Source organism: Apostichopus japonicus, chromosome 10, assembly GCF_037975245.1.
Source record: "Apostichopus japonicus isolate 1M-3 chromosome 10, ASM3797524v1, whole genome shotgun sequence".
Taxonomy (NCBI): Eukaryota; Metazoa; Echinodermata; class Holothuroidea; order Aspidochirotida; family Stichopodidae; genus Apostichopus; species Apostichopus japonicus.
In genome coordinates this window covers 7157513-7185467 of record NC_092570.1, presented here as the reverse complement: position 1 = coordinate 7185467, position 27955 = coordinate 7157513, and the positions used below count along the sequence as shown (strand labels likewise).

The following is a 27955-nucleotide window of genomic DNA, read 5'->3' as shown; positions in this document are numbered from 1 at the left end:
CCTGCAGATTGTCATGTTGAGACGGTCTACACAATACTGTATTACACATGTTGCGTGGTGACATATAGGTCTTGTTCTGCATGATCTTTTCAGTATTAGACATCCAGATACACTATTAGGATAGTAATAGATGTGGAGGGATTAGCCCAACGAATGACGTCACACCTTTTTTTTTTAATGTATCGTTGAATAGCATATATATATATATATATATATATATATATATATATATATATATATATATATATATATATATATATATATATATATATATATATATATATATATATATATATATATATATATATATATGTATATATATATATATATATATATATATATATATATATATATATATATATATATATATATATATATATATATATATATATATATATATATTTAAATATACCATATATATATATATATATATATTTAAATATACCAGTAGAATCGCTGTGTGTGGTCGAGTGGCACAAAGGTCCGGGTCCGATTCCAACTTCGCTTATGATGAGTCCCAAAAGGACGAATCCTGTGTATATATATTGGAAGAGCAACAAGTAATTAATATCTAATCGAAAAGAAATTAATCTGGGTCGGGGAAATGGTCACGTCTGAATACACAGGAACATTGTACAATAGTACCACCAAATGCGACTCTTGCTGATGTCAGACGAGGGGAGTTGAATGACGAGAGAACGGTGGTCTTCAGTTTATCTTTCAACAACAATATTTTGTTCATGCCACGGTGACTAAACGTCTGTGATGCTGTGCAAAGGTGCAACCGACTTGAGCAGCAGCCTGCGTAGCAGGATCATATATACCTTCTCTAATGGATCGATCAGCACCAACAGCGTTGATGTATGCGTGGTAGATATATTCTCTGCATCGTCTACGCAGAGGAAAACTGGAACAAAAGTTACGTGGAAAAATTTCTGATAACTTTAACACCATCCATCTTCTTCTATTTTCATTTTTCTTTTTACATTTTTTCTTTGTCATTTCGATCAGCTGTCGCCCGCAGATGTTTCACAGACCCTATCAGATGTTATCTGTTTGGGGTTATTTTTAGTTCCAGGATCATCTTCACATTTGTGTATTGACTTTTGACTAACTAACATATTTATTAGGAAATTAAGATTCAAATTATTATCGACATAGCATGGTACCAGAAAATTGTGAGAATGTGAGTCCCGACCGCAACATTTCAGCATCGAATTTGTTCAGCGAACGAAGTCACGTTTTAGAAGTTGGTCTCGGTAAACTTTCATAAAAGTTGACAAATCTGTGATTTTAATTTCAACTATATCGTCATATATTTGTCATTTGACAATGGAATCTTTCTTATAGAGTAAACGGCAATAAAGAATTTTTTGCTAGTTTCCAAAAATATATATATCTATATGTAAAGTGAATTTAAACCTTGCATATACAGTGTAAACGTGCTGTGTACAGCGGTCCGCAAGCTGTTAGGACTTCGACCCAGTATCTTCCACGAGGACCAAGTCACGACCCACTTCAGAATCCATATTCAGAAAGCTAGCTTGGACTATGAACTTTTTATAAAAAATACATACATATATATAATAATCGACTTCAATCGGCAAGTTCCGAAAACTACCACAGGCAAGTTTTCCAACGTCAGGGAAAATCCTGCGCCGGACCGCAAAATGACCGTGATTTGACTTTTGTGTCGCGCCCAATGCTCTGCAGTGGAGCATCCTTTGTACAAGTCGCAGTTGAGATAGGCTTATCAACCCTAATAAGCTTCGCCAGTTCAATCAGGGAGTGGAACTCCTTCTTGTTATAGTACAAGATATACTTCAGAGGTGTGAATATATTCTCTCAGGGCCTGACTGAACTAATCCTTTTCTTCTTCCCGGCCCATTCAGCCTTGTGAAATTTATGAACCGTGACTATTTAGTTTATAAACTAGGTGAGTACCGTATATAATTGGAATAAAAGGTTCACAATTTAATCATTATAAAATAGGAGTACCATAATCGGATCGAAACCACGTAGATCTCTTATAGTTAGAAGTAAGAGAGGTATCGCTTTTAAATATCAGTTCTTAACAGGGACACAATGCTCCAACCGAACCCTAACCGCAGTACAGATACTATAAAAAAAAATATTAATAATATTTTTTTTTAATGTACAAAATATATATACACGTGTTGGGTCCATGTAAAGACCTACATAACGTCAATTATGATGTTGCTGTTTTTTGGTTCGTTTGTTTATTTTTATTTTTCGCCCCCCCCCCCTTCTCTCCTGTTTTTCTTACACTTAATAGATCAAAGGGAAGGAAGATTTGGGACTGAGTAAACTGGGGTCTGCCCGATATTCATAAGGTCCGCTATTCACAAGGGTCATTGTTCATAAGGTTCGTTATTCATAACGTGCAATTTTTTGATAGAAAGGTTCGCTATTCATAATGGAAACAAAGGTTTGATTTTCATAATGGGCAAACTTTTTTTTTCACATTATGAATAACGAACCTTATGAACAATGAAACTTTTTGCTCATTGTGAATAGCGAACCTTATGAACAATTAATCTTATGGATGATGACCCTTATGAACAATGAATATATGAATATAGAACCTTGTGAATATCGGGCTGTCACCGAGTAAACTATAGGTAACTTTTCACTATATCGAATTTTCTTCAACAGATCATCAGAATCTCAGAAGATCTCAGAAGAAGCCGCCTCTCATATATACTTGCATGTACCATTGGGATGCTATATATTGCTATTCATACAGAGTGACACCATATATGTCCTGGGTCATTGTTACGTCATGTGAAAAGCTGGACAATGGAATCAAAGGATCCCGATAAACAACAACCGGAAGTTACCGTGGAACCAGACAAGTAAGATAGTCGGGAATATTTTCCCCATTTTTAATCTGTTCCAAACGTTTCACATTGTGTTTGTAGTTTTGTTCTATCAAGATACTTTAGGAACATGATACTGAAGCCTGTATGGCATTCAAGCCTCTTTTTTTTCGCGCGAAAATGCTTGTCAAAAATACCCGGATGCAATCTATCGTACTTGCGTTCCTTTTATTTAACTTAACTTTAACTTTACTTTATAGTAGATATGAGTTTTGGAGTTTACGTCTTTAGCTGACCAGCTGATCAGTGGACAATGCATGACCTACATGAATCCCGGGACACTTTTAATCCAGACACCGCCCTGGAAATCGGGAGCACCTGTTTGGTCATCTAAAATCTTACAAACCCCTTGCCCATAGGTAGCGGCCTTACTGTACATGTAACTTTGCCCATCATTGATGTACAAATTTGATGACGGATCGCAATTTGTTTTCTTTTCTCCTTTTTGTTGATAAATTTGATAATTGAACAATTGAATAGAGGCTGAAAGTCACCGAAGCAAGCCATCCTTTCTTGTATAGCCATGAAGATTTGTAGTTTGCATAAAGCAGCGTGGTGCATAGGCCTATTGTTTCCCTATATATATATGGGTTATTCAATTAAGCGGTCTTTGTGAAGGCTAAGCTATATATTTATAGTGATCAGTTAACAATGCAATGAGGTACACGTATAATGTAAGGTTTTAAAGTTATGACTCATAGCTCTCGCTTAACACTATACAGGACTAATTTAACAATTTGGGGACTCTTAACCACTTTTCGTCGTCACGGGGAAATATCAGATCTGCAATTACATAATTTTCACAGATGATGGAGATACTTTAAGATGGAAATGCAAGTTGCCATCTATAATGGATGTAATACGATAATGTGTGTAATTAGGTACATAGGCTGTGATATATAGTTACCATGTCACGAGGCTTGTAAATCCATGGCAACGCCATTGACTGACGTTTAATGGCGAGAAGGCACGTACACGTGTAGGCCTATAGGCTAGCTATTTGAAGCAAAATATACAATATGCTCAGACAGCCATGTGGTATGCTGACTATATTACTGTTCATCAACGTATAAGCATTTGTGTATTATGAGTTGGAACTTGGAAGTTGACTTGTTATAGCCTACAAAACGTCATCAGTTTACAGTACTTTTACTTCTTCTTAATCCTGTCACAATTAATCTTTATTCTTAACGGAAATATTTGTTTCATCAAGTAACTGTTTCGCGTCGTGGACAAATCATGTTGGACACCGAATAGTCCCGCCAGACAGGCAGTTGTGTTTGCTATAATTTTGGGAGAATTTAAGATTTGTTCATTGATCAACGCATACTGCAATAAGCCTATATGCATCCAGTATATCGTACTGTTTGCTGAACCGGTCTAAACGAAAATACAACATAAACGTTATTCGCCGGATCTGGATGCTTTCAATGATTTTTTTCTAAGAGAACAATTTAAAAGCGATTCTGGTTTGAATTATAAACCAAAACCTCCATTCATATCATGTTCACGGCTTGTCTAATGTATAAATTATGTTAAACACATTGAGGTTTTGTTTCGCCGACGCATTGCTTTAACTTGTCAGTGTATTCAAGCAATGTGAAATTATATCCCAAACACATAGTATAAAAGAGCGAGCCATTTCCACTTGAAATTATCTCTTCGCATAAATAAAGCATACTAACAGTCATAATTACTTCAGTGCTGACCTAACCTAGTAGGATGCTAATATAGTTCTTAGTAACAACCCCCATGCTAAAATACTAAAAACTCCTTAAGACGCTGTCTCTTCAAATCATTCCGGTACGAACTAACACGAGGGGTAATTTAATAGAGACTAAAATATCGCAGTGAGGTTCTCTGTCCGACAGAGGCAGCCAGTAAAGGAATTATTTGGATGCAGATCGCTCACCGTGTCAAATCGATTTTCTTCATCATGTCGATGCTATACCAGTGTAGCATTTATCCCCTATAATATGGCTCCTCGTCCCGCCATAGCCTATAATCGGATACTAAGTGTCATGCTTGAATAAACAAGTTCTAGTTTACAATTCTGTGTCAGCTATATAGCATATCCTTTTGCACGGATTTGATCTATACAAGTCACCCTAGAACAAAGGCTCGATATCTTTTTTGGAGTGTAAGTTGAATACAGTGATTGCAATCTTAGAACCTCTTTGTTTTGATAGAACTCGTCGATTGCGTAGGCGATCCTATGCTATATACATTTTTGTATATTGATGTATAGGCTCTTGTTACCTATCGTTTATAAATCTGTATACACAGTTAATATTCCCACTAAGTTTTACCTGTTTATAGCTCCATGGTTTTACGAGCCCACTGTTGTAATGCTATATACTACTATATATACCATTACGTATAATCGGCTGCATGCTAGTCAAAAGGTTGAATTACTTTGTTAATATCGATCAACTTGTCTGCAGAAGTTTTCACTAACAAACCACCCAGGAAAGACAAACATACAACAAGCTTTACTTTCCTATATAACGTGTATAACATTCACACCATGAGGCGATGCTCTCTTTACTCTCCTCCTGTGTTTACCTTTTGATTTCGCGAACAAAAACGTTAGATACACTTACGGACGTCAGTCTTGGCTTGATCTGTGTGTAAATTTGTCGACTGCCTATATGCAAACCGTGAATGGAATGGAACAGAATATTGCTCATTAGCTGTCATTGACTATTCATACGGTAAGCTTGTACGGTGATAAGGGTTTTACAAGGACCCTTCTCTCCCATACAACTTGTCATATTAAACTCTGGGAGAGTGAGTTAATATTGGAAACGTGCTTGTTTTGCGGAGAATATTAATAAAAGACCAGGTGGCGTACAACATTATATCAGACTATAACGCCATGCAAATGTCTTCGTCACCGCCTTATTTTTTGAGATCGATGCGTCCTCTTCAGAAATGGCAAGGCGTCTACAGACCATGGCCTTGGGATGGGAGGTAAGTTATAAAAATCTATATTTGAAATATTTTACGATAAGTTGAACACTTTTTGTCAGGATAAATACTTTCATGGTTACTTACAGACAAATCTGATTGCTTTCATTTTAACGTGATATAGTAGTTGTACCAAATCTGCTACAAAGATGGGGAACTTTAGACGCCCGTGGTCATGGCCTTTGACTAGTTTTACAACCATGGGGACAATTTGTTTACTGCAAGATTTTTTAATGGTTCCAATCCTGCCCAGTATATCTGCGGATACATTGGTGAGTTAACACGGAAAGCACACTATAAAATCGTTGTGCTAAGTGTGAGCTTATTCACATTGTTTGTGCACATTATTATGATAGCATTTAAAGTTGCCCTGACGACCTTATAGCCTACTGATCGCTCTTACGGGTGGGTCTGTATTGGCCTCAATAAAATTTGAGCATTCTATGACAGTTGCTATAAGTATTCGAAAATTGTTCTGTCAGCTTTCTGCTTTTTCACATTATCCAATGTTCAAGTGGGGTTCAATTGTAGGCCTGGGTATGTCTAAACGGGTAACGACTGTTCCGAATTGTGAGTCTGGTGACATTAAAATGCCTCTTGCGGGTCTTGCCTACTGAGATGGTAATGCGTCACTTTATTTTGCTAGCATATCCTAATATGAATGCTTATACACATCCTAATATTGAATGTGTAGCTTTAATATATTGTATTTTCATTATCATACACCGCTAAAGTCGGTTTGTGCAGGTCCACCTTGCTCAAGGAACCGGACACACGTTTGGGATAGGGATGGCGAGGGACGAAAGGGGGGGGGGGGGTTCAGACCAATTTTCAGTCGTGTTGAAATTGGCGTGTGTGGGGAGAGGGGTACCACACCCCCATAAAGAGTTATCTCTGTGGAAATTGTGACCGTGCCTTGTTGCTTTAGGAGAAAGCACATGACAGGTTCTATACTCGATCACTCAAAAGCCATTGTAAATTTTGATATTAAATGTTGGTAATTATGAATTGACTAATGTTGTACCCCTCCCTTACCCCCCCACCCCCTGTGCCCCTCACGGAACAACAATGAGAATGTGACTGACTGCGGCCCATAATCTCTCGGCTCATAGTATGCAATAATCCTTTTGAAGGACAAGTAATGTTAGCCAGCCCAGAAGTTATGAATTTTTAAATCGAAGGCAGTCATCTCCCACTTCCGGTTTCTTCTACATCTTTCTGATGCAAATCTTTATATTGCTTTCTTGATTTTGGAATATCTCCTTAACAGTCCATATAAGGTAAGACTAGGTTGTTTATCTTCGATGTATAGGCCTATACCGTGAATTTAGTATGCTGTCCTTACGGTATATTACGTTGTTCATTTGGCATATAACAGTTTCTTTACCCTATATAAGCCTATACACTCTAAAAATACGGCCATTAGGGCCCACGACATATCGATAGTGACGAAAAATATTCGATAAAAACCTTTGAATGGTGTCTGATTTGTTATAAAGGAACCCTTCGTCTGTGATGGTGAAGTGATGGGTTCACCTAAGGGGGTTTAATTGTCCCTCTACAGGAATAAGCATAACAGCTATTATGTGTACTTCCTTTTAAGTAATTTTATTGATGGCAGGCCCAATTCTCTACATCACCAAACACGTAATGTCTTGTTGTGCTATTATCTAAATCGATATGGCAGCACTTGGATAAAAGAAAACCTTGTCTGTATTCTATAGGTTTATGGGTGGAAAAAAGGCTTAGTAGCTTACCCAAACAACTTCCATTCCATAGTATAGGGACAAGATCATGCAGGCCCACATGTCTGAGCGGAAAATATGATGATGAAAAATATTGAATCATTGAAGACATTTGAGTGCGCAACGGTAGTTACACTCTTTCTCTCACCCCTACACGTCTAAACCCCATGTTGCAATATATCCCTGTCTGGAAGGATGTGATGTTACGTATGTGCAAATCCCCTACTTTGTAATCCTCTCCCACACGCGCGCGCGGGCGCACGAAAATCTAGTCTTCAAATGATGTTCTACCAGTAAAAAGACTGCAGCTTGTGGAGGTGTCAAGAAAGTTTCTTAATTAATGCGCACCTCCTTTTCAGATCCTAGTAGTGTATCCTACAGAATATAACACGGTATAAGAGATAATTTGATGAAGAATTTGAAGAAAATGCATACGTCCGTTGCTAACCCGGGAAATCCTCTTTCACGTGTATATTTCTCTAACAGGTTTTTATCATGGTTTATTTCATACATCGTCTACCGCAGTTTATGTACTAATGAGCATATGTATGACTTAAAATCGACATTTATCGAAGGTCCTGTACAAACTTAACAAAAACCAGTGGGTTTAATTGTGTAACGTGCTCCCACAAAGATCACGTGATGTTATATGTTTTAGTATCATTATTACCGTTATTTTTCTCGAACATGGTGGTGCAGTACTCCATGGGTTACTACATAAACCAGGGAGTTGTTATGGAACAACTCCCTGCATAAACGCAGTAATGTACGGATGTACAGGCGCTCCAAATACATTAGTAAAACAAAAGGTCAAACGAAGGTGTGTATAATTTCGTCGAAAATCAGCTCGAAAAGCTCCTTCAAGAATGATAAACATCTGAGTGAGGTTAGAATAAGGACATCCTGTTCTGAAAAAAAAACGTCTAGAATTTTATGCGTTTATGCCAACCTGTTTAAACCAGAGAACTATCTGTCTTAATTTAATCATATTTAAGATGTGTCAACGTGCAGTCCTCATTACTGTTTTGATGGGAGTTAGTATATACTTGGCAATGGTCGTCGGTATATAAAACACATCACAGTGTATACTATACGCGAACAGACAGAATCAACAAACAATACGTGAGTCGCCATGTAATAGCTTATAATCATATCCAAGGTATAATAAAATGGAATCAGTAACGCCATAAATCAAATCATAAGGTAGGAATCTTGGCAGTCCGTTGTATTTATTTCTATCTTCGTCTGTCGGTTCGGAAAGTCATGTCACCAAAGTATACGTCGGCGATTGCCTTGCAGAGAGACGTCATTATGTGACTCTACGAAACTAGGTCTACCAGATTTATTAGAAAGTAGAATCAGTTCTCTCTTTTTTGGCGGGAGGGGGGGGGGGTAACGGATTAGTCCCACTCATCCTATAACCCACCTCATTAAACTTCACCATACCCCCACCCTGACCCTAACTCTATGACCCGATGAAATATAATTGGCCGAATTCCTCATATCGGTTAGACTGTCCATCCCAAATCAGTACAGATTTGAAGGGTGTGAAGACTCGCGCAAAAAGAAACGTCTAATGCCGGTAATTTGACCTAGTTTCGAATGAGGTGTAACAGAAGTGTTAAACACCACCATCGATCCCAGAAAATACACACACAGTTTGCTATACTGTCGGTAATTAGACACAAGTGTACAGTGAGTACCTACAGCTCCAAACGAGTCTTCCCTATTACCAGCAATCGAGAATACTTGCTGCTTGCGGCTGAGTGAGGGTGCTCCGGTCCACTTCAGTGTTAAGGATTTGAAGTTTCTTACTTAGAGCTTACTTTTAGAAAAAGTGCTATATAAATGTAATTTAATAATAATATTAGTCTACACGTGGATTTGGTCAGCTGTTTTCTTGTTTGTAAATTGGAAATTTGTTTCTCAATCTCTTCCTTTATTTCGACACAAAATGATGAATGATGTTGCAAGGAGTGTTTTTTTTTTACCCATGATATGATCCCCATTCCACACCCCTCACTCCCCTCCCCCCTCCGTGTGCGGGCACATTTATTAAACTTGAGATATACTGCCCACTATTGTAGATCACTGTTGTGAGAAAACAAAAATCGTCCGGAGGAGGGGAGGGGCCTCTTTGGCGTAGGGAACTGTATAAGTCTAACACGTACTACGCTAAACATTTGTACAACAAGAAAAAGGGGTTTTAGATAAGTTGGTGTTGGTTGATTCAAGTTTATCATTACATAGATATGCTTTCAGATTAGCCATATAATGTATACTACGACATGATAAACTGAAGTCAACCAAACTTTTATCGCCCATCGCGGCATATTCAAACCTCCTCTCGTCACTTATTTATATAGCATAGGTTAGTAGGTGAAAATCAACGTTCACTGGGTCACGGTCCCACGAGAGACCATAGGATGGATTATTTCGTTTCACATTGTTTAACGTTTATCCGCGTGTATGTAGTGTATTCGTCAGCTTACTAAAGTGTCCACAATCGCTTTCCAATGCTTTTAATCTTATGTATTCACTTCCCAATCCACTTGGACAGGATTTCTATAGATTCTTTGTCATATTTGTCGTAGTTTACCATTCTTTTCTGGCTTTCCCTTCTCCTGGAGCAACTAAATACATTAAGTAAAAAAGGATGGTGCATACAGCTAAAATAAAGCTCCATTCAGTCGTCCGTGTGTAACACGACTATATATGTGTGTGCCCTATAGGTATAGGAATTAAGCACCAGTCATTACACACACAGCCAAACTCCCCCAACTAGACATACACAAAGATAGCATATAAACGTAGCTAACATTGAAAATGATCTGATTGATGAAAAAAAGAGTAGAAAATGTGCTCTTCTTTTGAGATTTCACGACGAGTCCAGGAGAAAAGACTACGTTAATGAGGTCCAACACGATTTAAGGATGAAAGTATATGGTATATCATGTACGTAGCAAAATTGTGTAGTTGCTGTGAATTAAGGCAATGGGGAGGATGGGGGGGGGGGGCACAACCCTGGATCAAATCGGTATGGATTGTATAGTTTTCATTCTTCCACCTTAATCAAGAGTTTATGAAATGTAATCAGAGTATATAGTTTTGGGATTTCAAGATCAGTCGTAAAACGACTTGAATCAAGTCAATACTCTTGGTATATACCATGCCGTTACTAAAGATAAGTCCGGCATGCATTGCGACATTCATGCAACGTTCCCTCATTTCACTAATTCACTGTTTAATGATGAATACAGCGGTAGGATGAGAGGCCTAAGTGTTTGTCAATTACAACGAGGGCTTCTCCTCGTCCATTGTTTCCATCAATCACACCTGCAGGATCCTTTAGTCTTGAGGATTGCCACAAAAGTAACTTATATATTATCACCTTTGAGTACTTCGTAACACGTAAGAGCTAATGGTCGCCTCGAGATCCTATATTGACACAAAAACACGTTTAAATATAGGCAGAAAACCAATCTATTGTTATATAGACAACAAGAAGAGACATTTCAGTTTGTTCTTTGCTTGCTTAAGAGGAACCCAAAAAATATTGACGGGTTACTGTTATCTCCGGGGAGGGCCTGGTGTGAAGACAAAATGCGATTAACATGTTTGAGGGAAGAAAGATACAAGAATGACTTTTCGTATGAAAATAAATTCACTCAGTATAAAAACAGGGAGTCCATGCATTGCCTTTCACCTTTTCACTGTGATAGGCTAAAATGATGGTCTTCTGTAGCTGGCCTATATAAGGTCAATCGAATTCCAACATTCAAAGCTCAAATTAGAATTGTTTCCGAAAATTAATATTGGGCAAATTGGCTTTGTAATTATCCACGTTGCTATAATTATTTCAAAGTTAAATTGCAAACAGGATACTTTGTAAATACAAACTGATTGATTTGGAATTGAAATGTCTCTTGTCCATATTTTGACAGCTTTTCGTAAGATTTGAGATGTTAGATTGTCTTTTCTGTTAACAAGATATATGAATTTACCAGCTCCATTGTTTTTTCTTTAATCTGGATGCCAAGTTTTTTTTTTACTTCTGTGGAAGCCTACGCCTCATCCTAACACGTACGTTATACGAACATTGATGAAATTGCGAAACATCATTTGTTTGATCCATTTTGTTTTGAGATTTTCAACATCAACGGTAAGCAAATATTTAGCATTTCCAATACATGTTACTATTTGAGTCTAAGATTTAAATAATTTATAAGTATATTAAGTCATTAACAGCCCTCCCCCACCCACCCACCCACCCACCCACCCTCACACACAGTTCACACCCACGCACACACTCCTGCCCTCCAAAGCGTCCGTTCTTACAGTGTTAGAATACCCCAGCCAAACTTATTTTTCCAAAGGAAATGAGTGACGAACCATATTTCTTTTCTTCTTTTTTCCCCGTCCCATTCACTTTGCTTTCTCCCTATTCATTGGTGAAAGACCCAATACTAAGTCATGTAACTCCCACTGAGTTTCCTATTCATTCGCTTATCTCCTACGATTGGATTGATTGACAACCATACCCCACCCCCTCCTCCCCTCCTCCCCCTCCTCCCCCTCCTCCCCCTCCTCCCCCTCCTCCCTCACCATTGCTACCACCGAACATTCCCAAAAGGATTTAATATTTTTTTCAAAAGTCCTCCATAGTTACTACCGAGTCGCACTCGGTTACAATGGTTTCAGCATCGTGCATATAACGGACTGTTTAGTACATTGGTCTGTTTATTTACCGTTGAAATGGTAACAGACTAACTGGATGTGAAGTGTCCAATCCTTTTCGAGGTTACCATGTGAAGTAATGTTCAAGTATTTTCCTCAGACTATTAAGATAAACACAGGTGCACCCTATATTCAATTGTTGCACACACCTTGTATGATATAACTACCCATATCAGTGTTTACTGTCTGAATCTATAATCCACCGAAGTACTCCACAAGCACTATCTTATTTCGATTAATCGATTTTTTTTTTCTTAAAATAATTCCTATTCTTTGGAGAATCACGATTTTCAATTGATAGATATAACTTATTCAAAGGTTACCCTAAAACACTTCAGAGGCATGGTGTCGTACGAGAAATCTCGTGACATGCACATTTTTAAAAGCAATCGTTGTTCGGTAGAAGCGAAATCTAAAATATACGTCTTATTATCTCATATTTTGCAATAGTTGCAAGTTTGAAAGACTTAGCCAGAATTTCGCGGAACCGGTTCATATTATCTTCCCAGAGATATAAATAGATACAAAAGCAATCGATTTTGCACGATAAGATGATATAATATTGAGGAGCCGACGGCTGACTATGGTCTCTGTTATTGGAGTCATTATCTCAGCGGGTGTCAGTTAAAGTAGAAAACGAAGCTTTGGATGCGGATGATGCATTAGCGCCGTTTGTCACCATATAACCAGTTCATTGAAACGTGTCTTCTCTAAGAACTTTGGTCTTTATGGGAGGCCGTGCATTTCAAATAATTGCGAGGACTAACATAGATAAAGCGCAATAAAAGGTAGAGAATTAAATTTATTATGCATCTATTCTTTCTTCCTGTAATAGATTTATTTTTGGTACCATTTCGCAACATAATTATGTTACGTAAACGTCAAGCTTTATTTATATCTGTGGCTTTATCCCACTTCTGACACCACTTCAAAAACTACCTTAGGATCCTTGTTTTGTAACGTATGTAATATTTTATTTTCTGAATTATTAAAAAAAAAGTTTTAGAACAGTCTCAATGACACCAATTAGGAATTACACCCATGTACACAATAAAACTGCTTGCTTCCTAGACTTCTGATGTTCTAAAAGTTTGAAATGTTCCGGAGAGAAAAAAACTGCAATAATGCAGGAATGAAAAGTTTCAGCATTGGATAATTGACAAACGTTTTCAATCCTATTAGTTGAAAATAGGGTTTAAAGAAAGTGCATAGACATAACGTCGCTGAATGTTATAGCTAATTATAATAGATGCAAATAATCAGGTACCGTAGTTACATTCAAACTCAGCGAAATGTTCATTCTTACTTTGCGTCAACGGTGCAAAACAGTATACAATCAATGATTAGTTTCATTAACGGTCATTTGGCTGAATGTCGCCACTCATGCAGAATGATGGAGGCTATAAGAGATCGTTTTACCATCGATAAAGGCAATAGTGCAGAAACATTGAAACTCGACAGCCACACAAAAGAAAACCGCTTAGTACTGTCAACGAAACACCATATTATATACATCCCTCGTAGGCAGGTAAAGGAGGTTCCAGTGTAACGATTAGGTGCACCCTCATCAAAGGGAGCATACTAGTACTATACCGACACACGATAGATTAGCCTACATCGCGATGGGAATATGTAATAGAATAGCCAACTGGTTTTTGTTTTATTATTGCGAAAGACAGGAGGAATATTATATTGAAGAACAGTATTATGTGATTAGTTCTTACATTAAACGATTGGCAGAAAAAAATGTCTTAGCTTAGGATGATAATATTCTGAAATGTGTTTTATTTGCAACGATATTTATACGGAAGACCGAGGACTGGGGAACCGTATACTCAGCGGGATTGCAACGTTCTTTTTTATTGTGACTGCATGATGTGCATGTAGCCTATAACTTGATTCAGCAACAGAGCTTCCTCGGAAATTCTCAGTTGTGTGTGTGGGTGTGTATGTAAGTGTGTGTTTGTTTTTTAAATAATTTTTTAGAACTATCACGCATCGGGAAAAACTGTATTGAATACAGTAAGGAATACTTATTTATAAAGTTAACAAAGAGCACTTCGCACGGACAACTTAATAACTTTCCAGGTAATACCTTATCATGAGAATATTGCTCATAATACTTATAAAAATAAAACCAATTCTTTTGCAGCCTATCCTGGAATATTTTCCTGCAACCATAGCGGTACATGTCTGCCATGTATCCTAAACAAATCAAATTCAATAAATGATAAACAAAAAGATAAATAAAGTCGTCAATCTTATACTCCCTCTGATTGTTGTTATAAGGAGGTCGTATAAAGGTCAATGTTATAGTTATCCAATCAACACTCGCGACGTATGTTTTGCTTGGATTGCTTGTTTGTTTGTAGGTAAGTAAGTAAGTAATACTTTAAGAGAGATGCGAAGCTTTCAAATTCTATACACGGTGCTTTAAACGAAACAGCAAAATAGTCCTAGTTTTACCAGACATCCTCAAATCACCTTGTTTAGATGTCAACTTTCGGCAACTCTGAGCGTACACCTAATAATTAGTAGGCCTATACTAAAAATCTTGAACTGAGCTATAAATAAGTAAAACCAAAGTCACACAGAATAGTTTTCAAAGCGGTCTCTTTTATCAACCAATTTTGGACAAATGTTTCTATACTGTATTGCCATGTCCTGCTTCAGAGCACTCGTATTGTCAGTACGAGCAGTATGAATATCATGTTTCTATCAGAGCAAGTTTAGGAACTGTTTGTACTGTCAATACCAGTGCTTTGAAGCATGATATTGGAGTACAGTTTAGAGAGGTATTAGCATTAGGAAATTGTTCCAACTGGCTGTCTTTTATATAAGACAGCATGAATATTCATGAAATGATATGGAAACCCGTGTGAGTATTTTGTCCTTAAGAGTATTCCTTACGGAAGAGACTGTTATATACGTGACAACACTCAAATCGTATAGCTATACTAAAATGCATATACATGAATGTATTGTGTTACATTCATATCGTAGGCTGGCTGTATCAATATTGAAACGAGATCTGTTCTCCTCAAATTATCTTTGTTTGACACGATCCAGAATACTGAACTTGACATAAATAATGTTCTAATATACCTTTACATTCACAGATGTAAGGGGTAATCATTAGCGCATGTATGATTTAAGGCTTGTCAAACGTATAACACAGTGTGACAAATCACATGAACTTTGCGGTTTTGTTAACCTGTTAACTTCATTGTCATCGCTAAATTCAACATGTTATCAAAGTTATGATCATATAAACAATCATACACGAAACGATTTCCTATATATTTGGTTGTACTTGTAGGAAACAAAAGACATGTTACTTTAAAGTTCGAGCAAAACCGATTTTTTTTTTTTTTTTTTTTTTTGTTGGAAAGGCTGGTGTCACCGTGAACTCGATTTACCCTTCTTTTCTTTGCTTCTCTGGGGTTTTCTTAGAACTTAAAATTAGAGTCTCTTGGGATGTGTAAACTGTCAATCACAAAAATGAATAACTAGCTGATACTTGCATGGACTGTTTATTTACCTTCGAATATGACGCTTCGCGTTCCATGGTATCTGATTGGACCACTGCGATCAGCTTACAAGAATAATATACATCAATTCTATATTTTCTCTGTATTATCTATCTTGCTGAAGAGTGACGTCACGTATACGCAGTTAATTGAATGAAATCAAGATGGAACATGGAACATCAAAAGAGGTCTATAAGGTTGACATGAAGATACGTTTGTTATATAGATGAACTTGAACACACTGAATTCAGCATGGACTGTCATATATGTGACCAGCGTCTGCATCATGTGACTCGGTGAACCGCCCATGTGTGAGTTCAATATTCTATTGTTTTTAAACTTGCCCGGAGGCATATTCATGTTGGAGTTAACGCGTGTAGCCTAAAGATACGAGCGGTTACCTTGACAACACGAAGATGAAAGCATCCAGGAAAAATTTCCCGCTTAGCAAATCAAACGGCGAAAGGGATAAATTTGTGCATCCTATGAAAATTTCAAATGTGTGCAGATCGATGGATAAGAAATCAGAAAAGCAACCATCTAATAATTACCTCAAAATACCTCAACACGATTGGTAAGACCTAATTTTCTTCATATATACAAACTGAAATAACTGATGTTTAATTTGTTCTCATTTTCGGGCTAAATATGTAAGTTACGAAACTATATAAACTGCACGTGCCGTATATACCAAAATATTAAATTCAGGAACAATTCTTCACTTTTTTTGCATAGTTAACCACTTTCACCTTATTTAATGAATTTTAGACCAATTCTAGTATAATTAAAAGAAATCTTAATCCACCAGCAACTTGACAAACAGTAAAATTTGTAAATAACGTCACCCTCTGAAACGGAATAACTAAAAAACAATGTTAGGCTTTATCGGATTCACATTTCAATATTTCTCAGAAGAAGGGTCATATCGTGGTCGAAACGGCAGGCGCTCTGTTCAGATTTGACTTTTCTCTTGTAAATTCGGTTTTGGAAGCAACAGACTTTAAAATGATAAATTTTATTTTGCGAAAGCTAGGAAAGTTTCGGTTATGGACGGCAGGGATCCGAACCTTTAATCTCCGTAATATAAGACATATTTGCTAGTATAGTCGTTATAGCTCTATTCAGTATTAATTTCGATGGTATCTTTGATGACATTCTTTCCGATGCTATATGTGTTTGATCTTCCAACTTATCTGCTATAGTTTTACGATGAATATTTGCCTAAATGACCCGATTTCCCGGAACAGTCCAATTGCATTTTCACTACCGTCTCCGGATGCTTCTAAATGTCACCGGAAGTACTTGTCGGACTCCATGTAGTGTCTCCAAACCATTACATTAAGTGTGCCCGGAAGTTTCCCACGAATTTTTATAGAAAGGCCCTGAATGATTTAAACTTGTTCCCGTGTATTCGTGCATAGAAAAAACAGCTAGAACGTTTAATTCAACACTCACAGGTCAACAACCAAGATCGATGAAAAATTTCATTTACATTTATTATTATTATTATTTTTTATTTAGTGATGAATATTGAGACTTCCAGTAACTTTTAAACGTTCAGTGTAGATACTAACCTCTGATGTACATATGGGGGTTGGGGGGGGGGGAGACGTCAATGCCTTTTCCCGGATTCGATGAGAAATATATTGTCTCCTTATTTTACTCTTTGTTACTCAAAATAAGTTGATTAAGCGAAATTATTACGTTTTAACTTTTCAGGGAGCAACAAGTTGTTTTCAATTCTTTTGAGTGTATCAGTTTCAATTCGTACAGTATAGATACTAACCTATGATGTGCAAGGCTGGCGGAGGGGGGGGGGGCCTCAATGGCATGTCCAGGATTCCCTGAGAAATATATTGTCTCCTTATTTACCTTTTTTACTCAAAATAAGCTGATGAAACGAAAATATTACGTATTAACTCATCAGGGAGCAACAATTTGTTCTCAATTCTCAAAAAGCACCATTGCTTTCTAAGTCATTTACTTCATTGTGTGAATGTATGTACTCTTTTCTACATTATGAACGTACGTATATAACGTTGTGAGTGGAACTAAGATTAACATTGAAACATTCCTTCGCGCTACAGACACGATCCATAGTAAGCTATAAACCTCAGAATCAAATTGCAAATAATAATAACAAACTTTCGAACTGTACCAGTTCATTTGTTGAAGGAAACTTTAGATAGATCGTGAGCAATATTGTGAACTACATTGTTATAATTTACCCTTGTAAAATTCACTCTCGCAAATTTCTACACTTTTTCGGGGAACTAAAAGATGTTTTCGATTTTCACAAAATAAAACCAAACACCGAAACAGTGTTGTTTATTTATGGTATAACCCTGCTCTTGCCACAAAGTGGCAATCGTTCATGTGGTCAACGGTATTCAATTCAACATTTGAAGTCAATTCGCTTCATTTAGCATTTCTTAGAACACATGGCTTGACATGAAGTTATGTTCATTTTGTCCGTTTGCTTTTTTGATTGGTTATCCCGTTTCCGTAGGCCTATAGCCGTCGATCGATTCTGATTGGTGTCGGCAGCTACACCGCAAACTCGGTGGTAACAATTAATCTGAGCGCTTAAAGTAACAATCATAGATCAATGCAACTAAGACATATGCGCATAATACCCCTATTGAAAATCCGGTTAGTCGATATTTGACTCCGAATAACAACAGCTCGGATAGTCACGCATAAGTGATGAATTGAATGACATCCTAAAATCCCATAATCCAGCTTCTCTCGTCTAAACCCTTTTCAGAAAGAAAAGATTTCAAGGGATGTTGCTCATTTTGCTATCCTTGCAATCGAAAGTGTTGTATATATTGACGATGTTTTTTCAATGACTTCTATCGAATAATAACCCTTACCCGATAGCGAGACAATTGACACAATTGGTTCAATTGACGTAAGGGGAATTGCCTTTTATCTGTCGTTTTGATCCTTTCTTACTTCAAACGTTTTATTGTTTGTAACGAAGGTTGTTTTGTTGTCACTTTTGTGGGTATTTGTTAAATACTGGGCGGCACTCTGTGATTGCTCTCACTATCCCTCCAAGCGTTAGCATAATTGGTTGTCCTAGACACAAAAGTCGTGAACTCTTAAGCATGAAATTTTGTCCCTTTTGACAACTTTATATCACACCAGGAGTACTCACGACTTAAAATGGCACGTGCTTGACTTTTCTTCTATTTTCTACAATTGTTCATCGAATTCTGTGTAAAACAACGCTGGCATTGTGAATAAAAACAAGTAAGTCCTATATTTGACAGATATTCAAGAATAAATGCTACAGTAAAGTAGTGAAGACTAAAGAGGAATTAAGTTGCAATAAATATATTGGTGCTGAAGATGTCCGGCATCAAATTTGCCATCGAAACAGTTCATTTCTTGACAACTATAATAGTTTCATTAAATTAAGACTTTGCTTTATTCAATAGGTTTATATATAGAATACATGTTGTACTATAAGGTTTTGAGATTGTATTTGTTGATTAACATGTTTCATCTAAAACCACAACATGAGTCACGAAATCTTTCTTGATCTCTTCTTGTATCATAAATGATGAATATAATCCTGCATGTTGCTTTAACACTTTAAAGAAACATTCAATATGTCTTGTTTGATTCTACCGTGTACGGCCTGAACGTGATACTGGGAGAATGAAATCCTGATTGTTGCTTTAAGCAGTTTAAAGGAGCACTGAAGATGGTTCTTGTTGTACTATTTGTTATGTGTATGCGTCATACATACAGCATGAATCTTGAAACTAGACAAATTCCTGAATGCTGCTTTAAGTAATTATTCTCTGGGAACGGGGCTGGGGGTGGGGGGGGGGGTGAAACTGTAAACACAAGCACATGTACGTGTTTTGGCTCACAAGTTAATAATTGAATCCCATATTCGTTATTATCTTCACTCATTAACTCAAGGGGAAAGTCCATAATCAGTACATTAAAAGAAAAATCAATGGAAGTTATACAGAACCCATCTGTGACTTCCGTGTGTGTGTGGCAGTAGTAACCGGTTTGACGCGTAAATTCATCTAGCGCGATACTTGTTTACTCTATACTTGGTGATAATTAATTGCTTGAGCCCGTATGGGTGAAACTTTTCCAATCCAGCAAGCTAATTATCAACATGACTGTTTCAAAAAATAAAGAAGACAAAATAAAAATTGGCCTTGGTATATAACAAACCCGAGAAGGAATAATTCTCCGTGTGTGTGTTTGTGTAGCGTTATATATTGCCTTGCATGTATATATTAATATATATATATATATATATATATATATATATATATATATATATATATATATATATATATATATATATATATATATATATATATATATATATACCACTAGCCAAACATTAATTTTAAAATGCTGCGTATAAAATTTCATCGTTCAATAAGGTGATATTGATTGCGGCAAGTGCGGCCAACTATTCGTGACTTAACGTATCGCAGGTTTATAGATCTATTCATCCGTGGAAAATGTACTGTGTATTCATCATCTATTGGCTTTGACAGAATTGTATTGAATTTTGCGTTGGTTTGACTTACATCATTACAACCATAGACAGGGAACGCCTAGCAATATAAATAGAGCTGTTAGTAATAGAACGTATAGACGACAAAAAATTTGTATATGCTCTTTAATGAATTATTAACGTGAATTTGTACGTTAGGATGCACGAAGCCTAGTTTTTTCTTCACATTGACTGTGTACATTGTACAGATATACCGCGGTTGTTTTATTGTGTTTCGTACTACGTGTTTTCGATAGACGTACAATCTCGTTGTGGATGATCTTCGTGTGTGCTTGGCATTTTGGGACAAACTTCCAATTTGAAAACTGAATGAATGAGACAAATTGGTTTGTCTCGATAGATAAATCGACAGTGTGCTCAGTAGACGGTGATTTATTTAAAGTGGAAAATCGGATTACAATCTCATTTATCTTGTGAATTTGTTTTTTGTCTACTCTTCATTTTTCACAAATTCTTGTTTGGATTTGTACTTCCTCGCGGTTTGCGTCTTGTTTTATTTCAACATAATACGCGATATGAAAAGTTATATAAAGAGTGTGCGTTATTGCTTGATTTCATACGAATTATGAAGTATGTGAAACTGGACAAATATTGGTGTTAACTGGGCACATTTGATTTTAGCAGTCGACTATAGTTCGTGGCTCAACGTTAGGGAGTGAGATAACGCATTATTTAAAAACATGCCTTACAATTTTAAAAAGAAGTTTCGCTTTATTTGTTGCACTAATACATATTCATACGATGTGGAACAGTTAGAGTAAGTAACACGATTTATCACTGTTTTTTCACTGTTCTTGATTTTCCAACTCATTACGATTTTCATATATATATATATATATATATATATATATATATATATATATATATATATATATATATATATATATATATATATATATATATATATATATGTATATATATATATATGTATATGTATATATGTTTATATGTATATATGTGTGTATATATGTTTATATGTATATATGTATGTATATATATATATATATATAAAGTGGTGAAATCCAAAGTTAACAGTATCGGAACCACGACGCACTATTGCTCTCACAGTATTCTGTATCTCATATTCTTATTTACTGCCTCTAGATAAATGACGCTTTTTTGGGGGGCTTTTTTTTGGGCGCTTTCTTATTTCATTTTTTCAAACTTCGAAAATATAGGGGAGGGGGCACCCAGTGGTTAGATTTTGCAATCATGGTTCAGAATATACGGAATGAAGTGTAAAATTAGACAGGGAGCTGAGGGAAGTCAAATTTCACGGGAAGATGAAATTTTGGGGTAAACTGTATCACCCTCTCACAGACTGGTATACTGAATTTCTTTGGTGATTGAGAAAGAGGCAGAAATAGTCCGATGGAAACCCGTTCCCTCCCCTTCCATCCCTCCTCACAACCCCAGTATCAATTATCATAGCATATAATACGTGCCATACCGTGTTTTCATTAACATTATATAGCCTATGCATAACCAGTCCTTAGTTACCGTATGTGAACCACGCAATACAATAACATAACATAATCAAATAAGCATAGCTAGTATCCTATGTTACAGTGCTGAATGTTCACGTTCAGTTAACCTATCCCGTGCATGTACGTATATTATCTTATACACGAAACATTCTCGATATAACTGTGTACTAAATGTTGACTTGATCAAGCGTCAGTGGTTGCTAGGGAGGTTTAACCGATATTGACAATCAGCTTATCTATGATTAAGAGTCAAGGTTGTATACTACTGTATATACTGAAGCGTGATACAATACACACCTACGCGTGTTGAGCATTTGTTTACATAATTTTCATATTCAATCCATTTAAGCGTCACGGTTGCGTTAATGTACAAGTTAACATGTCTCGATCAGGTTGTGTGCTTCACATGTATACTTCCTATATATAGTGAACTGAAAGGTATATATGCAATGTTCCTCTGAATCACTTATAGAGCCTTACTACACGCATGCGCAGTTGAAATAATGCATGGTTTTTAATCTTAAAAGAGCAAACATTTTATTTTTGCTCTGTTTGCCAACGTTTGCCCAACGACTATGACAACCGGCATATTTTGCCGAGCTTTTTCATATGAAAGAAGCTTATAGCTGCATAAAATGATACTATGATTTTCAATAGTTAAAATTCCCTTAACTTTCACCTAATTTTTTTTTTTAGGATGCCGATTGAACCAGCTCCTCCCTACAGAATGTCGTCACCATCTGGTTCAAGTGTTTCGAGTAAGTATGACTTCACTTATGAATTATTCATCGAAGTCTCATTAAAGTGAAGTAGCGTAATGAAAGAAAACTAAACTTAGCCAATATATTTCACATGTCAGTACATGTTGATGGGCTACAATAAATAGTCAAGTTTTACGACTTACCGTACCGTACGCGTCACACTTAGCACGGCTTGAGTCAAAACACTTGCCCTCCTGTAGTATCTGTTCCCTTTCGAGGGGAATGGTGATGCACACCCGACGATGATCACACAGTCACAGTCCCGATGCAATGGGACTGGGGCTTAGAGCGGATCAGTCGTTTGGTAGTTTGGTTTCGTGCCCAGGTTCTTCCCTGGGCGACTTTTTCTTAAAAAAAGTACTTGCCTTCCTGTCGAAAGTACATTGCACTCTTCTTATCTCCAAGTTCAGCCGAATATCCCTCCCGATGGAAAATTACTCCATTGCTTGGAAAAGTGGGTGAGCCATTATACCGTATAAGAATCACAGTGTTGATCTGATTATACGTATTGTGGGTATTACACTTAAAACAGATTATGCCACCTCCACCTTCCCACCCCCACCCTCCCTCTGAAACAGTAGATTCCTGCGTGAGTGGCAGCTATCTGTTAACGACTAATTTACTTATCGTAAATCGAATGGCTTTTAACTTGCACTGCAATGTCGTTTGGCTACCAATATACACAGTTTAGTAGTTTCTCTTCGATTTAAAGCTTATTCAACCAGAATGCATTACATTCATACCAGCGACCTATTAAGAATGTTAATGGCACAATTATTGGTGGGGGTTTCATTGCTTTGCTTCGAATATCACCTTCTTCGCCAGCTATAGAGCATACAGCATGTTCTTGTGCCCGCTTTATGTCAAGTAGCCTAATAACAAATTTGCCATGCTGTATAATACAAAAGAAATAAATTCATTAAGTTTCATCCAAATTTCAAACCGTCTAATCTCTTTCTGCAGGTGAGGAATCGTTTGACGGCGATGGACTCCGGGACCCCTACTTTGTGACGCTTCATTTTGTCACAGACCCAGGTCAAAGTTCATCCTTAAAACATACAATTCAACCGTTAACAGAGAGGTACGACCCGTCGTTCAAACTCTTCAACATCGCTGAACGGAGTCGTCCCAATGGTATATCCAACTCTATGGACAAATGTCTTCCCGCTCTTGCCGTAGTGTTGTTTATGCAATATACCGAGGATTTAGACGATAACCGTATTGTGCAGGCACAATCGTATTTAGCCGGTAGTCCATGGAAGTTACACCATTCCTCTGACATATCAGGGAAACATGTCCTCTGTGAGCCCAACTTTCAAAACTTTTACACAACTGAGACTGAGATGCCGCTCTGGGCGGTTCGACAGGTGCATTATGGGAACGAACATCTGCGATTCATGGTTTATTCAAGTGCGGAAGGCTGGGAAGACATGATTCGTTTTTACAGCCTCCTTTTGGGGAGGAACGTTGATTATCAACGGCAGGATTTTTGTTATTTCTTAGTCCATAGCAGGAATAACGTGGACATTCAACTCGCTATCAAGAAAGTGCCTCGTGAATATACAGTTCGACCTTTGAACTCTGCGTTCTTACAATTCAAAGTGCGCGAAGCTGGAGAATTGGTACCGTTACTTCCTCATGCATGTAGCCCTATTAGTCCACAAAGATGGCAGACGACAGACCCTGACGGAAACGTGATCTTGTTATTGGTTAGCCGAAAAGGAAACGTGAATTCTGGTCACACGACCCGGAAGGCTTCTTTTGACGCTTTACAATCGATTATTGCACCGAGAGCAATGAAACCCAAAATGACAAGGACTTTGAACAAAATTCAAGATGCCAAGGAGGACATTTAAAGAAAGCTAAAGAAGTTATAAAAATCCAGCTATTAACCTTTTCTTGCCGAAAATAGAAGGGCGAAATTAAAACCTCGTAAATTAAAAAGGCCGTAATTCTTTACGTAACTTCCTGTTGATTGTGTTGTCTTATTCATTCGACGTCTTGCTACATATGTTGTGTACGAGTTTTGTGACTTCAATGAGCTAACAGTTGAAGTCCAAATCGTATTTCAGGATGATCACATGTTTTCAGTACAGACGGTATAGAACCTTTCACCAGAACATTTTTTGTTAGTGTTGGCGTTCCAAAAGTTGCCTTACGGGATACAACGAATCCAGAATCCCAAAACAACATTGCTATAACATTTTCATATAGCAATTTAACTTTAATATATATATAAACAGAATTTATTTTAAGATTGTCTTTCTTTCGTGCTTATATAATAATGGAGTAGATTTCTTCAGGTAAGAGCCTATTACCGAAGACCATAAATGGATAAGGAAGGATGAAATAATGTCACATAGATATAAACTCCCCATTGACTTTCACACTAAATCATTTATAGTTCATTGTAATCGGAGCGTTTTCATTCAGAGAGAACGGGGTGATTTTCTTTCGCTTACTCCCACCGCCTCCCGGAGCAGGGAAAGAAATGGTCCCAGTGATTGCGCACTTTCCCAAGTTTAGTTGTTGTACGAGTTTCATTTGCATTAATTCACTTCAACTTCCAACGACAATATACCAGAATTTTTTTAAACACCAAATCTTGATTGGTAATATTTCTGATCTACAAGTTATATATATATATATATATATATATATATATATATATATATATATATATATATATATATATATATATATATATATTGAAAACGATATATATAATTGAAAACGTAATGAGAAAGGAAAATCCAGAACAGTGAAAAAACTTCCAAAAAACCTCCTGCTTTATATGCGGATACCCTAACCACTAGGCTATGGACGCTGATTGTTTGTCCAGAGGTTCGAAACCGATATCCGAAACCGATATATATATATATATATATATATATATATATATATATATATATATATATATATATATATATATATATATATATATATATATATATATACAGGTCAGGATTAGAAAACGTAGTTCCTTACGAAACACTTCAATTTTGAAGATAAAGGAAAATATAATGTATGTTGTAGTCTTTAGTATATCTCACTGGAGCATTGGGACTGAAAATAAAATAGACGTAATATTAATTATTGAAAGTGTGGAATAAACTAACCTATACACTTGTTATTTTAAGCCACAATATCCGTAAGACATGCCAATGCTCAATCTACAGCTCGATTCAATTGTACGATTAACTTGCACATATAACACATGCAGTTAACTGTCTAAAATTGTTTCTACATTCTTTGGACACTATAACAATTACTATATTATGTACTACGTCATATATGGCTATCTTACCAGAATGTGCCTTTTCTTGTGTTTGGTATATCAGTGGTGTTCCATCCAGTTGGCGAAATTTTGTTGAAAAAAATTCGCATCCAGTTGAAACCAAAGTGACATAGTTGCCTTATAGCCCACACTTTGATACCAGACGAAAAATAATTTTGCACACAAAATCCGGACGGAAGTGAGTAACGCAAAATTAATAACGTTTGATAATATTCAGGTATTTACATACATATAGGCTATACAGGTATGGGGTGAACATATTTATATATATATTTCTTCAGTGAAACTAAATATTCCAAGATTTTTTTTTTAATGTGACAATGATTGATACGAAGCTGTCAGTAACCTATGACGAGCTGTGCTATACCCTACGAACTTAAAACAAATAAAATAAACATGGTTTGACTCCACAGTTGTATTCACCAGTGTTAACCGATGTATAGAGGGCGAGGGAATTATAGGGGAGGGAAGTACAAGACACCACAAATTGTAAATCTTCGGGAGGGGTGAAAAAAAGACTGATAATATATGTGCAGAAAATTGGACTGGGAAATTATCGTAGATAAAACTCACGGCGAAATAATTTCTCAGTCACTATCTTTATAATGGATCACTTTATTCTTATATATATTTTTGATGTATTTAGAATTTCTGCGATATAGCTCTTTATGTCTTTCTTGAAGCTTTCAAACCAAATGAGAAATACACTACAGTGGAGTGTCCATCCTATCTGTTTAAATATAAACTGCTATAACCATAGCCCTTTGTTATTCCTTTCATTGTGTTTTTTGTTGTATATATATATGTTTACAATTGCGACGAAAAGAAGCGGAGAATTCAGTTCTTCTCTATATATAATCCTTTATGACAAACAATCGTTTCCTTTGTTTCAATGGATCACCTGGGTGTTACAGTACATCGTATTTTATATGCATGTGAATACCATATACCACACATTGATACTATCAACATATCTAAACAGCTAAATGATAAATAATAATGAATAAACCTGAAAATTGTTTCCTAACATTTCTTCATATCAGAAACCTATTAATATTCGATTTGAAGTACTTAACCATATATCTGGTGTTCTTACGACCGATATACTATAATATGCTAGAATTTCAAATAATGGCCAGCCATGTCGGTCTTTCAACTTGGGGACTTTGTTTTTCTACAGAGAAGGCGTGGGCATTTACTTTACTCTTTCGTGTTTGTGGTTTTAGGTGCAGTTTACAATTTATGTATAGTCACAATCGATGGTCGAGTTCGATCTAAATCGTGCCGATTGAAGATATTATACAACAGTAATGAAAAACAAAATGTGATGCCGAGGAGTGGACAGAAAGCCCATGCATGCATTAATAGAAATTCATGCAGAATATCACTTGAATAAGACGGCAAACTGGTTTGTGCATTGATGAAACACACACCCGAACTGCTTCAATTAAAATAGGCATATATGCGTAAACAGTGGAGGATCCAGTGATTTCTCGACAGGAGGGGGGAAAGGGGGTGGGGGATATCGGTAGATATCGAAACATACAGCGGTGTATAAGAAAAAAAATCGGTTAAATTAAGTAAGGAATGCACGAGCGAGAAGGGCGCTAAAAACCTATGCTTTGGGTATATACTTAAATTGTTAAGATCAAGTTTTTGCGTAGATATACTTTTTAGTGCCAAAGAAAATTCAAAGTGGATCCCGCCTATCTCTCTGGACCCCCCCCCCCCCGCCCACCACCACCACCACCTCATATTCTACTCCATTTTTAAAGCTTCACCTGTCATATCTTGGCTAAACTGAGGGTAGTGACAGACAAAGAACTACTATACGGCCGTAGTTTGTAAAATGCCGTATACATGTGTCGTATATCTTAATCGAAATCACAAGAAAAATAAATAGTGGTGTTCAATTTGTCTTTGGCAGTTGATCGTGTTGAAATCTGAGAACGAAAGTTGATAACAA

The 27955-nt window shown here is 36.7% G+C and overlaps 1 protein-coding gene across 7 annotated transcripts; it reads left to right on the top strand.

Annotated features, from left to right (window-relative positions):
• Positions 1–938: 938 nt before the first annotated feature.
• Positions 939–26748, top strand: LOC139974721 (protein FAM124A-like). Of its 7 annotated transcripts, none has more exons than XM_071982072.1 (4): positions 939–1936; positions 2677–2876; positions 22627–22688; positions 23655–26748. In XM_071982072.1, the coding sequence occupies exons 2-4, from the start codon at positions 2821–2823 to the stop codon at positions 24545–24547; spliced, it is 1011 nt and encodes a 336-aa protein (XP_071838173.1). In that variant the 5' UTR covers positions 939–1936; positions 2677–2820; the 3' UTR covers positions 24548–26748. The 7 variants fall into 7 exon arrangements, with proteins under 7 accessions (XP_071838173.1, XP_071838171.1, XP_071838176.1 ...); XM_071982069.1 differs by lacking the exons at positions 939–1936; positions 2677–2876 and adding exons at positions 12763–13140; positions 16007–16456; XM_071982070.1 differs by lacking the exons at positions 939–1936; positions 2677–2876 and adding an exon at positions 3714–5873.
• The last annotated feature ends 1207 nt before the right edge of the window (positions 26749–27955 follow it).